General features: G+C 37.3%; 1 protein-coding gene across 1 annotated transcript in view; it reads left to right on the top strand.

Moving 5' to 3' along the window:
- The window catches only part of LOC144433313 (uncharacterized), a 39,401-nt gene extending 29,918 nt beyond the window's left edge, over positions 1–9,483 (top strand). The window contains exons 39-46 of the mRNA XM_078121621.1: positions 117–277; positions 941–1,691; positions 2,292–2,421; positions 2,899–3,143; positions 3,401–3,557; positions 3,834–4,511; positions 5,422–5,958; positions 7,114–9,483. Of these exons, the coding sequence (XP_077977747.1) occupies positions 117–277; positions 941–1,691; positions 2,292–2,421; positions 2,899–3,143; positions 3,401–3,557; positions 3,834–4,511; positions 5,422–5,958; positions 7,114–7,238 (2,784 nt within the window). The 3' untranslated portion in view covers positions 7,239–9,483. The remainder of the gene's footprint in view (positions 1–116; positions 278–940; positions 1,692–2,291; positions 2,422–2,898; positions 3,144–3,400; positions 3,558–3,833; positions 4,512–5,421; positions 5,959–7,113) is intronic.
- The last annotated feature ends 6,510 nt before the right edge of the window (positions 9,484–15,993 follow it).

Genomic DNA, 15,993 nt, shown 5'->3' with positions numbered 1-15,993 from the left:
ACTAAAACCTAAATTCTGTATAAAGAAATCTAACCGAAAATAGTGAGAATTTATCATTCTTTTTTAAACGACAATAGCGTACAATGTTAATATGCTTACATCTTTATACATTTCAGGCTTTCTCAAGTGGAAGTGTCAATCATTTCTTGCTGAATGTACCGGCTGACCTTGGACCATTGGAGTACTTCCACGTATGGCATGACTCGACTGGACTTGGTGATGATGCTTCCTGGCGACTTGACCGTGTCGTGATTTGTGACCTTCAAACAGGACGATGGTAATGACATTGACTTTCCCATTATGATCCTAATTATGTAAAACGCAGTATGTTTAGTGTAATTGTCTAAGAATGGAAACAGTGGTATTCGAGATGTGGTCTCACCTTGGTCAATTTGCGTCGTTGTTGATAATCAACCTCGTCCAACCATAATATGAGGATGAATATATTCGATTCTATGCTATTGGAAGCACTATTTATTGCAATGAAAATACGATGCGATAAAATATCTTTAATAAAAAGTTTAATTAATCTCCATTGATTCACAATATAAATTAAATCAAGATTAAACATATTGTTTGCTATTAAATGGTTTGGAAAATGGTTTTAGTGAATTATCGACTATATATGGAAGATGAACTACCCAAAGTTTTACGATACTAAAGCAATTACAATATTTTTCGAATCTGAATTACATTTGTTAACTCTAGATCTCAGAATCGTTGTTATTTTTATCTATTATTCTTTGATTTCAAGTGAAATATGAACATGTATATTAACCTTCATTGAATTTCTTTTTAAAAAACCTGAAAATGGAACATCTTCTTTGTGATCGAGTTTTGATCAAGTCTACCCCGTATTGCTGTTGAATTTTCTTATGATAGCAAATTTGGAATCATGTAGTGTTGACAATTTGAAATAAAAAATGTGTGCGTTTCACAGGTTTTGCTTTCAGTGCAATGATTGGCTAGCTGTTGACATCGGTGATGGCAAAGTAGACCGTGCACTAAATGCAAGTGGAATCACTAGCATAACGAACTTCAAGACACTGTTTGGTTGGAGAAAGCAGAAGAGCCTGACAGACGATCATCTGTGGTTCTCACTCTTCCTCAGACCAACTTGGAGCAACTTTACTCGAGTACAGAGACTGTCTTGCTGTTTGTCGTTACTGTTTGCTTACTTGATTTCGAACGCCATGTTTTACAAGACAGACACGGAGGCAGCGAAAGCCACTTACACCTGGATTGTTTTTGGACCGATTCGATTCTCTTTGCAGCAAATTTACATCGGGACAATGTGCGGTATCATCATATTCCCCGTCAATGTACTAATCGTACAGATGTTTAGGAAATCACGACGACGGAAGAACGGTCTATGGTCCAAATTTGTAAAGAAAGTCAAAGTCCGTGGTTTCACTGTCAAGAAGAACAACGCAGTAGTGGAACTCGACCTCTCCAAACCGAAAGATAAAAGAAGTGAAGATGTTGTAGAACAGTCGAGGGATAAATCGGGATTTATGCTACCATGGTGGTGTATCTATATCGGATGGGTTGCCGTATTTCTGACAACACTCACAGCAGCATCCTTTGTGATCTTCTACAGCATGATGTGGGGACCAGTGAAATCAGCAGACTGGCTAACGTCATGTATGACATCATTTGCCGAATCTGTGTTTTTTATGGAACCTATGCAAGTAAGTTAACAGTCCTTACAAAAAAAAGTGATCTTGAATCCTCTCTTTACAGTTATATTAGTCAGGTTGATGTACATGTAAACCTAAGTATGTCCTAGACCTGTGACTCTAAGGACACATTCCTACAAAGAAGACACAAATCTGTCCTACTACACGTCGTCGAAGTCGTGACCCAAGTAATGTTGAGTGCATACATATCAAGGTGTACTCCTCAGGTGGAACTTTAGAACACTCCATAAATGAAGAATATGACACATATCTCAAATGTATAAATGATTATACTTTCTTCAATGAAGTATATTATTTATTATCCATATCATTTCACAACAAAAGGGAGAAAATGATGATTGTAAATCTCGCCGTTTCTTCTTTAATATCTATTTCCAACTTACTGAAGTGTACTTTCGAAATATGTTCAAGTTGTGTGGCTTCATACCATACGGAACTTTATCCGTTCAGGACCTATGCTTTACCAGTCAATGATACCATCTTATTATATTTGCAGATTTGTGCTTTATTGAGTCAATTTTGATATTTCTTACAACAATCTATAAACTATGGGTTCTGTCATACTCCATCGTTATTTTTTTCTCTCCATAGGCACTACTACTGGCTTCAGTTTTAGCTGCATTTATAAGAAATCCAGAGGTTGAAAGTTTTAAGAAGATGGAGGAGGGTGTTGACAATGAGGAATCGTCCTCAATAAAGGAAATGGCTCCTCGACATAAAGGTATTCTAGTACTAGGTCACTCCGACATATGTGTATTCTATATCTAAGTCACCTCGACATAAATATATTCTATATCTAAGTCACCTCGACATAAATATATTCTATTATCTAAGTCACCTCGACATAAAGGTATTCTAGTACTAGGTCACTCCGACATATGTGTATTCTATATCTAAGTCACCTCGACATAAATATATTCTATATCTAAGTCACCTCAACATAAATGCATTCTATATGTCACCGACATAGATGTGTTCTATATCCAAGTAACCACGACATAAATGTATGTCCAAATGAAGAACAGGCAAGTCGGAACATATGGACGTACATAACTGCCCGAGACGAAAATAGATGTCTTGGCCCAGAATAAGCTTAAGAAAACATAAGTTCAGTGATGGGATCGACTTTGTCTTCTATTCATTTCACCCTTCACAAAAAGAGATCATGTGATGTAAATCTTGAAATACTTTATTCCAGCCTACAGTATGTTTAACGTCCCAGACGTTGCAAAAGGTCCACTGCGACAAAACAAACTGGAACCTATTCGCCAGAGAAGAACAAAAGAAAAGAAGATGATGGCTGTACTGTATGGAATAATTATATATTCTGCATTTATCGGGATAACCATTGAATTGTGTACATATGTGAGGGATCCACTGGGCTACATGTTCAACCAGTATCTTCACAATAGTTACATTGCTCCCAAACCCAAGTTTCACAAGGTTTGTACAAGTTACATCTATCTACAAGTACACGGGCAGGAATTTCACCTAGTTTTGAGACTGATTTCGTTTAGTTAAACAATGGTCGATGTCATGTTTTGTTTTCAAAAACTGTTATGTGGCTGTGTTGCAAGTTTTGATTTGCAGAACTAGAATCAACAATAGACCGATCATAAGATAAACTGCAGGCACAGCTTTTGTCGTCCCCAGCTCGACCAGTTAGAAATATGATAAAGTTTACCAATTCCATTTTCCAGATCAAAACACCTGGTGAGTTTTGGGATTGGATGGATAAGATCTGGATACCATCCGTGTACCCTGACGTCGGTGAAAACGATTCACAGATAATCACTGCAGATAACATGACATATCGAGTTGGCTTTCCGAGACTACGACAGCAGAGATTAAAGACGAGTAAGTACGCCTTCTAGTGAGCCAATCAGTGCATTTTCGTATCTTTTTTTAGGAATCGAATATACTACTAATATATACTACTGTATAAAGTCATCGACATCCTAGTAGTTGAAAAGAGCCAAATGACTTCGCTCCTTATCTTGGCAATGCCTCAGATGAAATTAAACTTTTTTTTTTGCTATTGGGAGTTTGGACCCTTTGTTGTAATAACAGTGAACACACCATAATAATTGTACATATACTTCAGTGTCAATATATGTCTATCTTCTGCTTCAGGTGAATGTTACATGAAGTGGAATGCATTGGATTGCGAATCTGAAGAAGAAGAGAGATCAGATTACGACATTGGTTGGAGTTCTATAGCCAACCTATCAGATTATGAGATTGAGAACACAACAAGTCCATGGCGTTACGTACCAGTAAACGATGGAGAGGCATCTGATTATTTTGGAACGCACGGCCATTACGACAGCAGTGGTTACTATGCAACACTCAAAGGAAATCGAAGCTATGCACTTGAACTCTTGACGTCTTTGTCAGACTCATCCTGGTTTGATCTTCGCACCAAAGTCATCTTGCTTGAGTTTGATTTGTATAACCCTAACAGTAACCTGTTTGCCTCTGTTGTGTACGCCTTGGAGTGTTTGAACACTGGAGGAATAGAAACCAGGGCTACACATCACATCTTCCGTGTATTACACAGTGTCTTTGACAGTCGTATCATCTATGATAGAAAAGCAATCGTCATTTTCCTCTGTTGGGTTTTCTTCTCCCTCTTCTCGTTGTACATGATGTATTCTATCATAAGACGATTGAAGGTGCAGCGTGTGGATTTCTTCAGGATCCCCTGGAACTATTTCGACCTTCTCGTGACCATCACAGCAATCGCATCTGTCTGCATGGCAATATTCGTAGAAGTGGTTTCGTCTGGCATCATCCATAACGTAGTGACAGGTACATTAACAAGTTTCCACATTAGAGTGATTTTTTTCTGTTTTGGCAAAATAAATAAAATTGTGTGTATCCGATAACCCGCCAACCCTAAACATTTTTTAAATCTTTAAAACAAAAAGATAAGAAATTCTTAGTTTTCTTGACCTTCATGTACATCCGTTTTCTTTCCCCAGTGATACCTGCACATATTTCATCAAACTATCACAGAAGAGGTAGTCTGACCGACATTTCGTTTGGTTTGTGGTCGAAGCAGTACTTTTCAAAAATAAAAACAATTAAGAAGATAAAATAAAAACAAAATCCCGACCTACCTACCCTTTTTGAGGTCATGTTATCGGAAACACACAATTAATATTTTTCCGCCTTAGTAGTCGTCATTATTTCTAAATGGCCATATTGTGTACATATGCAGCCCCTTTTACGTGATGTTTTGATTTGACAAATTCTTTTAATTTTTTATACTGGTCTTTAGTAACTCTTCACTCTAAACACAGGAAATATGATATGAAATTACAAGACACGAGGTACAATCGAATATATCGACCAAGCTACCCATCATTGCAGTCGGTACCAGAATTCATATTTCCTACACGTACTCATTTCAATTTTTGCTCTCACTGTAGCATTAGACTTTGAACATTTTGCATCACCACAAACTTTACAAGACAATAGTAAGGCATAATTATCGAAACTCGACCGTACCTTGTTTTTCTTTTTTTGACTTACATCAGCTGATGGGAGTAACTCCTCCAAGAGCTAAATCCCTACACGACAGAAAAGTAAAAAAACAACTCGGTAGGGTCTGGCCAACATATTTTCAACGCCATCCCCTCCCCCTCCCCCACCCCACACACATACTTCAGCAGAACCCTTAATTAAACCACGTATTTGTAATTGTTTTAATTATCAGGTGTGGATAACAACTTGATGCACGTGGCAACCCTGAATGAAACCTTCACAAATATCCTTTGTATCGTTGTGTTCCTCGCCATCATTCGTTACTTGAAACTTCTACGCTTCAACAAACGGATGTTCCTGTTGTCCCTGACTCTGAAGAATGCAGCTCCAGGACTCATTAGCTTCTTGATACTTTTTGTCATATCTATGTTAGCATACCTCCATATGGGACATCTTATGTTCTATATATACGTGGATGAGTTCAAATCAGTTCGTGACACTTTGTCTTACCTGTTCACGATAATGTTGGGTAAATTTCCCAAATTGGCGGATTTTGACATGGCTTCATCTTTCTGGAGGTGGTTCCTATTCGCCTACTGGGTAACACAGAATGTCTTTCTCATGAACATCTTCATCGCCGTTATCAATGATGCATTCGCGACCGCCAGAGATGAGAACAAGAAGAAACGAAATTACTTTGAAATGGTTCAATATCTGACGGCTCGACTTAAGGACAAGATCATTACCCTTGGTATCATACACGATAAAGGTAAATATGCTCAATAAGTATGGCCCGGGTCATTTTACAACAAACTGATCCAGACATCCTTACAACGTCAAGCTTTATCCGTGACCAATTTTCCTTAATTTGATTTCCATGCACAGATGGACCAGCCCAGCATAATGTGGTCTTGGATTTTAGTTAGGCTGGGTGGGGTGGGGATATCCTGAGTTCTGTAGCCTGTATGGTACGTTAACTTTGTAGCCTGCGGTACATGATTTTTGGTGTCAGTGCCGCAACCATTACACAGCCGGTTTTATGTTTTGATACACGCATGCGGAAACCAATAAGAAACGTGCACCCCCCCCCCCCCCGACGAGCACATACACAACATTGAGTCAAGTATTCTGACTCCCCGACCAGCACACGACATTGAATCAAGCACACTTAGGCGTAAAAAATATTGTGTAGTTCCGATTACATTCAATTTTATAATAGGTGGGGTAGGTAGATTTTTTACCTAATTTTTTAGAATTATTTTTTTTTAGTATGTGAGTGTCAGTTAGTTATGTTTTCCATTGTTTTCCAAATGGTCTCAGTGTTATTGGTTTCTCACATCAGATGTACAGCCATTACACATTGGAAGAACAGTTTTATATTGTCTTTTTAAGTTGATTTCAGTTTCCGCATCCACTATTTCTTACGAGACTTCACGATTTTAGCGATTTTATTATTTTTTTCTCGAATACGTAAAAAAAGGTGGATGGGAATGAAAAACTAGGTGGGGTCGGGTAACCGGAACCAAACAACCTTTTTTAATTAGGCTTACTCCCCGACAAGCACACGACATTGAATCAAACATACCTACTCCAACCAGCTGTACCAGTGCAAGACTTTGAATCACGCATACATACTCCAACCAGTACATGACTTTAATTTGAATCAAGCATACATATCCCAACCAGTACATGACTTTGAATCAAGCATACATATCCTAACCAGTGCACGACTTTGAATCAAGCATACATATCCCAACCAGTACATGACTTTGAATCAAGCATACATATCCCAACCAGTACATGACTTTGAACCACGCATACATACCCCAATCAGTACATGACTTTGAATCAAGCATACATACCCTAACCAGTAATACATGTACATCCAGTCTTCATTTTCTATATAATTCTGATTTCTTTACAGAGAAGAAAGCAGACGAGGAGGGGGACCTCGAAGAGATTGACAAGAGCCTGATTAAATTCGATGAAATATGGTTGAAGCTTGATGAGAGAGTAGACAAGTTGTATAAGGAGGAAAATGGCAAATGACAACATGAATCATGCATCGAATATCCTTAATATCTTAACTTGTAAGCCAGTATAATACTATTCAATGTAAACTGGCTATGCCCAGATGCAAGTGATGATTCGTAGTTGCAGAAATACCTAATGTGATGTATCTTGCAAAGGGTCTCGGAAAGCAAGACCAGACTCGGGACTCGATTGCTTATGGTTGTAATGAATATGGTGATCGCTACACATGTTACTGTTTCTGGGATGAGTACGTCGTACAGTTTACTATTGTTCACATCGATCGTCCGCAATAACTCATCAAATCTTTTATTTCAATTGATTAATGGGTGACGTTAACGCTGTGCTAAATGGATTGATCACAACCATAGCCAGTCAGACATTGTGCTGTGCGACGAAAATGTCCACCCCGGTTAATGGAACTGACCTGTCTCTTAGTTTTATTAGAAATTTACCTTAAATTCAATCATTGTATTTAAAGATTGATTATGCTAATTTATCACACAGTCACTTATTTGAATAGACGTTATGCACATACGAATATGACGGTTTGAGCACGGTTACAGGGCTTTGGACCTCAGAACTCTATTGGAGAATGGTTTGCCTGTGTACGTGTATACGAGATTAGTACAGTTGTCCTACAATAGACAGTCGAATATGCCCGAGTGAATTAAGATGAAAATTGATTTTTTTGGCTCGGATATCTTCACCCTATGTACGGAATGTGTGCTAGTAAGTACTGAGATGTATTTGCAGTTGAACCAAGGCTTACTTTTCAGGTCCTCGGTCACGTTGCTAAGCCCAAATACAATGTGCACAGAATACAATCCTTTCAAAGATTACACTATTTATATATTTTCAAGACTGTTTTGTGGAAAGCCTAGTGTGTGCCATAATAACTTGATAAACCGCGACATTTACATCCGGAATTTCAATCTCTTGAATTGTTCAGTGGACTTTGGGGCGTTATTTACAAGTGTAATAATATATTGATTTAAATAAAAAGTTGGAAATTTACCGGAAAATCTTAGGATATCGTAACTATGTACAAACAAAAGAAAATTTTCAGGTGCCTTTTTTGTCATGCACATAGGCTGTACAGTATACTTACTGAATAGAACTTGAAGAAGCTGAGTTTATACGTATTTGGACGTTGATTTTACTGTATATTGAAAAGGTACTCACAGTATTGTACTTACTGCATACTTAACCACCACTTGTAATTGACTAAACTCATAAATATTCTGATGACGTAATTTATCATACGTATCAAAAAATGATCAGGAAATCCCCACTTTTGCAATCAGCTGTTCTAGCAATGCCAGATGAGAATTGTAATATTGCAGAAGACCCACATAGACATTAACATTATACTGGGGATGTGGTTTGATTAAGTATTTTCACTTGAGTAAGAATATTATAAACCGATTTGTGCCAAACAAATAGAACGTAGATGCTCGATATAATCGTAAAAGTGTTACTTTTTTGCAATGAAAGTTTTTCAATGATATTTATTTTCTATATTTGTTTTCCAACTATATGTACAGCATAAATTTTACCATTACATAGAAGTACAAGTAAAGCAACTTTTCAGTGCAGGCATAACTAAATCAGTCGTCTAACATTTAAAGTATAACTTAAACCATAGACAGTGGAGGGGACACTGTCTATGCTTAAACACTAGTACAAATATGAAAATCAGCATCATATCAGTTTAGTGAAAACAAAACGTCGTCCGGCCTGACAAAAATCTTACTATATTGAAGTGTATTTCATTTCGACAAATGTAGCAAGAAATTGCGGTATTGCTATCTTAAAGTGTGAATATGCAGTTTCTTATTGGTTTCTGAGTCAGGGAACATCTATCTGAGCAAACATGAAACGGGTTACATTTGTCAAACCAGGCAGTAACTTTAGCGATGCGAAGTTTTTCGTCGACTCAGACAATAGCTTGTTTCCACTCAGCTGACTTGCAATGTATCAATGGCTAGTGACAGTTGTCTAAATTCAATGAATCACTGTAATGAGTCACATGAAGAATACACAACACATCACACGCCAAGTAAGGATCCGTGCTTGTACTTGAAATTAAGACGTACAGTTTGTGAGTAGGAATTGAAGTTGTAAATATGCAGTGATTGTAAATCTATTCAGGCCCTTTAGAGGAAGACATTTCAGTGCGTTTTTATCACATTGCTCAAAACCAAGTTCTGTGTTGACATGTACACACCAATTGTAACTCTATGTAAATAAATAACCTAGAAGTGTGCTTCATGTTTGTTCTGTCGTCGTCGTCTTCTTCTTGTTAGTGGTGGAGTTATCATTATAGAATTGTTAAATTGTCTTACTTGGAATGTGCAGGATCAACCCTTGCAATTGCTCCGTTTATTTCAGAATGGCTCAAGTCCTGAGCAAGATTTGGACCATGATTGTACCCCAGACAACCCAGCTATATAATTGGAGACCTGATAGGATAGAGGTTTCATTGTAAAATTTTGCTTTAATCCTAATATGCGTTTACTAAGGCTGTAATGGAATAGCTTCCACAAGGATTTGAGGAAGTGTGCCGTTATACGTTCATGCCAGGGGTAGCAGTTGTGACCTGTTTCGCATGTTTCGAGTAGTCTTGGAAAGAGCTTTATAAAATCTAACATGATTAATTATTAATTAATATAATCGATGCGATACAATACAATACAATACGATACGATACGATACAACATGTATTTAAAATTACACTAGCTGTGACTGACTGGACGGAAATTCATAAAAATTGTTAAAATATCAAGAATTAGACACTTACCATGTTAATTAGAGGTTGATTTTGTTGATTTAATTAGTAGTATAGTAACAAGTTGAAATCGTGCTCGCATTGGGGTTTATGACTTTTGGGTACGGACCCAAAACTAATTTTTATTGGATTTAATTATACCATACTATGTGTATTGTACGTTTACTATACATTGTTAGAGTGTTATATACATTAATATGTCTAATACGTTTACCCACAGGAGATCAGTAATGTTCAGGGTGTATGATATTACGAGTAACTTATCAAATCCAACAATGCAATTAAAAAAGAAGTTCCAGTAGCAGTTAGTGTAGCTTTAAGATAAACGTGAAAATTCAACTCATAAACTGTTATATAAAGGTAATCTGACATTCACATACAAATATGGGAACCGGCATAGTATATATAGAGTTTATTACCATATAAAAGAGGGTTTTACAGTTCGTACTGTAAAGTAGACAACGGTTGGTTATGGGAGTCAGAAAAATAGCGTAATGCTAGTTAAGTCTGACCCCACAGACACTGGAATATTACCACTTTAAGTCACTATAAAAGCAAGGTAACTAACTAGAGGGCGGTGTGAAGTAAATATTAAATATTATGAATTAGTTTGAAACGAATGTTACACCATTCATTCATTCATTCATTCATTCATTCATTCATTCGTTCGTTCATTCATTCTGCTGTATTGTTGCTCTGATCGTACATGCCAATACCGTCTGTTGACGATACACATGCATAGCTTGGATTGAATTTAACCCACCAATCGAATGATGATTGGCTTTGAAACCCCCCCCCCCCCCATTCAAATGATTGAATATAACCCATCATTCAAACACTTGTAATGCGGGTTACTATAATTTCGTGAATTTTACTGGTTTCAAATTCCCCGTTTGACGTTTTCCTCGAGGTTTTAACATCTAGAAGGGTATATAAACGTTTCTCTCCTTGTAAACGTTTGCTATCTGGTGTTTCGGGCTGATGGAATTGCCATAGGCTATCTAGTTTGTTAACGTAATGGCCGAGATAAAGACCCGTACCATCATCAGGGACACCGTCGACAGAGAACCTACCACCAGCACCAACATTGCGCGCTGTCAGTGTAGGATATAAAAGCAAACAGCTGAGTAAAAGTGTCAGCAACAAACTTATTGTATAATCTTCTTCATAAACGTAAATATCATAAAAATACCAAATTCCACGCCAGATATTCACTATAGCAAATGAGCAGATATACCAGAATAAATCCTCAAAGACAAGCTGCAAAATTGTGGATATCTTTTTTATCCTGCGAGAAATAATGGCACAGGGGTATTGGACTGTGTAGACAAAAATGATGAGTGAATATCCTATAGTCAGAGACATGTAGGTTGAAAACTCAAAGTTATCTGACCAAAGAATGTTGTCCATTAGGGTCCAGACCCCCCTCCAATATGAAACGACCAAACTTTGAATTAAAACGTATGTGTAGAGGACATCTAATATGTACTTCACTTTCTTGGTTGAATCGTTTCTATCGATGCTGCACATGGTAGTATATTCGAATATCTCCACAACGTGGTCGGTGATGATCAGCGCTGGTTGAACAGCACAATTTTTACTTCCACGGGTGAACCATAATATTACACTCGGCACAGCTATAGACAGAGAGATTGATAGATATCCGAACCCAGTGTAGTAATCCAGTGTTTTCCAGACTCCCCTCCAGTGACTTATGAGGGCAAATCCTTGAATGAGTAAAAAGAACTTGGTGTATACGTACCATCGGACGGTCTTAAATGGAAAAAATCGAATATGTATATTCTGTAGTAAGTTGAACGCCAGAGTTAGTAGCATTCCAATACCAGCAGAGGTCAGAGCACTTGCACCAGGTAAATCCGGTAATAGATAGACGTCCGATAAACCCCAAACACTACGCCAACCGGCTACCACTCCAAAAACAATCAGCGTCAGGCACATGCAGACGTCTGCTACTAATAACACCGGTATGGGGACTTTTTGTCTAAAACGTTGCAGAGGCATTGCGTGATATTTGATCTACAGATTTGTGTACGTTCAAGTTGGAATATCGATGTGTTGACACAATAACAATCACGTCACGTTAACCGCCACGACAAAGAGGGGCTTGGCTGTGCTACTAAAATGTAAGCGAGCAATAAGTGGGTAGGTAGAGTTTACACAACAAGGGGGTGTGCACCCTGTACTTGAAAGGTGGATTGGTAATACTAGTAGTATATTATAGGAAAGTATATTTTATTAGACATGCAATAATGTTACAAAATACATTATCTAAAGTCCAAAACAACATACAGAAACAACAAAAACAGATAATTATAATTATATATATAAAAACACTAAACTACAGTATTGAATACAAAGATAACAATGAATTAGAGAATTTTCAAAAGCTGTTAGTGATAAAACCATCATTTGGTCAATGAACTCATTATTCTTTTGAAATATTCTTTTTGAGATAATTTTGAAATAATTTTGAAATAATTTTTATATAACATTGACACAGGCACTCCAAACCACAGCTCAGCTATTGATTTTGAGGTGCATACAACATGAAGTTGCAACAATATGATAATATGGCAATATGATTCAAACACGTTAATGGTGAACTTTTCTTTGTTTGAACATTTGAAATGGGAATAGGTCAAAGTTGCGTCACCGTTGAATGTTGGCATTTTAGAATGTGAATCGTGAACAGTTACAAACAAAATACTTGAATGGTAAATGGAAGAATTTTGCGTGGATAAAATGGGTGATGTTGAATTCCAATTACACAGAGTCTTTAAATTATTACATGTGAATAAAGCTTACACTTTCTCTTTTTGAGCTTGTAATTATCTGCAGTTTACCAACGACACACTTCGCGTAACGTAACGTAACGTAACGTAACGTAACGTAACATAATATAACATAACATATAATAAATAAATGAATTAAATAAATAGTACAGTGTCACACTTGGTACCCACCTTGGATGTATTAGTGAAGTACATCCATATATACTTGCACTATTAAACCACTGTTTCCTCGGCCAATATTATATCTCTTTTGTTTAGTCTAGGCCTATGTTGAGAGAAACACAACAACTACGCTGTCGAGCGCTAAGTGGATTATCCGAGTTATTGTGGAGGTTTCTCACTACAGCCAGTTTAGTTACAATGTACATGTAAATACTAGTCCAGTACACAAATATACACGTAACACTACAAAGGCCCTGGGACGCTGCGAATGTCATCTCATCTGAGCCCATCAAAAGATTTTCAAAAAGTGGAAATTCTGTTGCCCTGTCTCACTACGTGATAATTATACGTCAGACTCAAATAATAGTGTATAATTATCACGTTCAGTGCAGATAAACTAATTGAAATCATTCATTACAAATATATCCTTTAAAAAGTGACACGACTAAATTGTTTTGTCTCTGTCCCTTTTTCCTAATTCTTTCGTGTGGTGAAGGAGTATTCCCCCGTATAAAGCTTACAATCATGTAAGGTTAAAATGTAACTGGAATCGGATAGAGGTTACTTAGGTCAGCGTTCCTCACATTACGCAGTTGTCCCGCAGTACACATAAATCGTCCGCGCCTGCTAAGTTCAGTATATGCATATAATCAGTATCATTGGCAACGTGGATGTACGACTCAGGCAGCCATGTTTTGCCACATGGATATGATGATAAGCTGTTTTCGGCTCAGTATTAAACCTGTATACAACTATCTTATCGATCGATATTGCAGATCATTGCCTGCATACATGGAGTCTTTTAAATGTCGTGAATGCAAACTTGGGTTCAACTTTCGTGAAAATACATCGACGCATGGCATATTTGCCACCATGATATTTTCTATCAGGATCGAATCAATACTGTCCTCACATGGCGGATTCAAAGTACAACAAGCACCAAACTTTTTAAAAAACTTTAAAAAAAAAAAAAAAAAAAAAAAAAAAAAAAACTAGTTGTCAAAAGTATACCTTTCAACCAGAAACTAAGAGTAAAGTGTATTCTGCCAGAAAATTGGAGTCAAAGGCATGAGAGAAATTCAAAATCGGCAACCTGGAAACTCAAAAAATCGCGGAAAAGTTGAAACTTGAATCGGCAACTTTAAGATTACGTTGTCCATGCATACTTGTAATACCAAATGTGTACAGATATGATACAGTCGTCGATAACATTTATCATTGCAATGGGTTAAGATATCCAATGATTGTAAAGGAATAGGTAGGCTCTTAAAGTTAAAATAAGATGCTCAATCGTAGTATAAAATACACGTACACGTGTAGTGTAATATTGTCGAAATTAGTGTAGTGTAGGGTAGTCTAATGGTCTATATTGTATTGTAGTGTAGTGTAGTGTAGTACAGGCATGGTGTTCTCTAGTTTAGTTTCGTAGACTGTATTGTGTGTTGTAATGCACATTCTGTATTGTATTGTACTGTTATGCTGTGTTGTGTTGTGTTGTGTTGTTCTGAGTTGCGTTGCGTTGTGTTGTGTTGTGTTGTGTTGTGTTGTGTTGTGTTGCGCTGTGTTGTGTTGTGTTGTGTTGTGTTGCGCTGCGTTGCGTTCCGTTGTGTTGTGCTGTGTTGTTGTGTTGTGTTGTGTTGTGTTGTGTTGTGTTGTGTTGTGTTGAGTTGTGTTATGCTGTGTTGTGTTGAGTTGCGTTGCGTTGCGTTGCATTGTGTTGTGTTGTGTTGTGTTGTGTTGTGTTGTGTTGTGTTGTGTTGTGTTGTGTTGTACTTTGCAGTAGTATAATGCAGTATTCTTAAAGTAGTAGAGTAGAGTAGAGGGTATTGAAGTGTTTTAACGTGCAGTGTACTACAAAACAGTGTAGTGTATGTACACAACACTGAAGCTTCTGACAAATTTTGTACTAGAATTTCAATACCACACCTAAGTTCACTTGTATACACAGGTGAGTACTCAGGTGGGATGTACACCGCACCTAATAATACATCTCTGTCTAAATTACATATAATCTTATCAGTAAGAATAAATACAACATTTTGTGACTGCACTAACACTCTTTTAAGATATTTAATAAAGAGTTAGCAACAAAAACACTTACTCCTCCGGAATTTCTCCCAAACGAGAGTTTCATGGTTTGTAAAGGTTTTTAATATATTCTCGTTCGACATTGTCCTCGAGACAATTTGAATACAAATTTGAATGTGTATTTAAACTTTGCTCTCGTTCTCAATGCCTAAATCTGGCGTTTCGGCCTGCTTGAATTGCCAAAGGGTATTTAGTTTGTTAAAGTAATGGCCGAAATAAAGACCTGTACCATCATCCGGAATACCGTCAATGTAAATCGCACCACCACCAAGATTGCGCGCTGTCAGTGTAGGATATAAAAGCAAACAGCTGAGTAAAAGTGTCAGCAACAAACTTATTGTATAATCTTCTGCATAAACGTAAATATCATAAAAATACCAAACTCCGCGCCAGATATTCACTATAGCAAATGAGCAGATATACCAGAATAAATTTTCAAAGACAAGCTGCAAAATTGTGGTTATCTCTTTCATCCTGCGAGAAATAATGGCACAGGGGTATTGGATTATGTGGGCAGTAACGATGATTGAATATCCTATAGTCAGAGACATGTAGGTTGAAAACTCAAAGTTATCTGGCCAAAGAATATTGTCCATAAGGACCCAGATCCCTCTCCAGTATGAAATGACCAAACTTTGAATTAAAACGTATGTGTAGAGGACATCTACTATGTAGTTCACTTTCTTGGTTGAATCGTTTCTATCGGTGCTGCACATGGTGGTATATTCGAATATCTCCACATCGTGGTCAGTATTTACTAACACAGGTTGAGTCGCACAGTTTTTACTGCCACGGGTTACCCATAATATTACACTCGGCACAGCTATTGTTAGGGAAACCGATATATTTCCGACGCCAGTGTAGTAATCCAGTGCGTTCCAGACACCCCTCCAATGACTTATAAGTGCAAATCCTTGAC

Source organism: Glandiceps talaboti, chromosome 3 (assembly GCF_964340395.1).
Source record: "Glandiceps talaboti chromosome 3, keGlaTala1.1, whole genome shotgun sequence".
Classification (NCBI taxonomy): Eukaryota; Metazoa; Hemichordata; class Enteropneusta; family Spengelidae; genus Glandiceps; species Glandiceps talaboti.
This window is presented reverse-complemented; position numbering and strand designations above follow the sequence as displayed.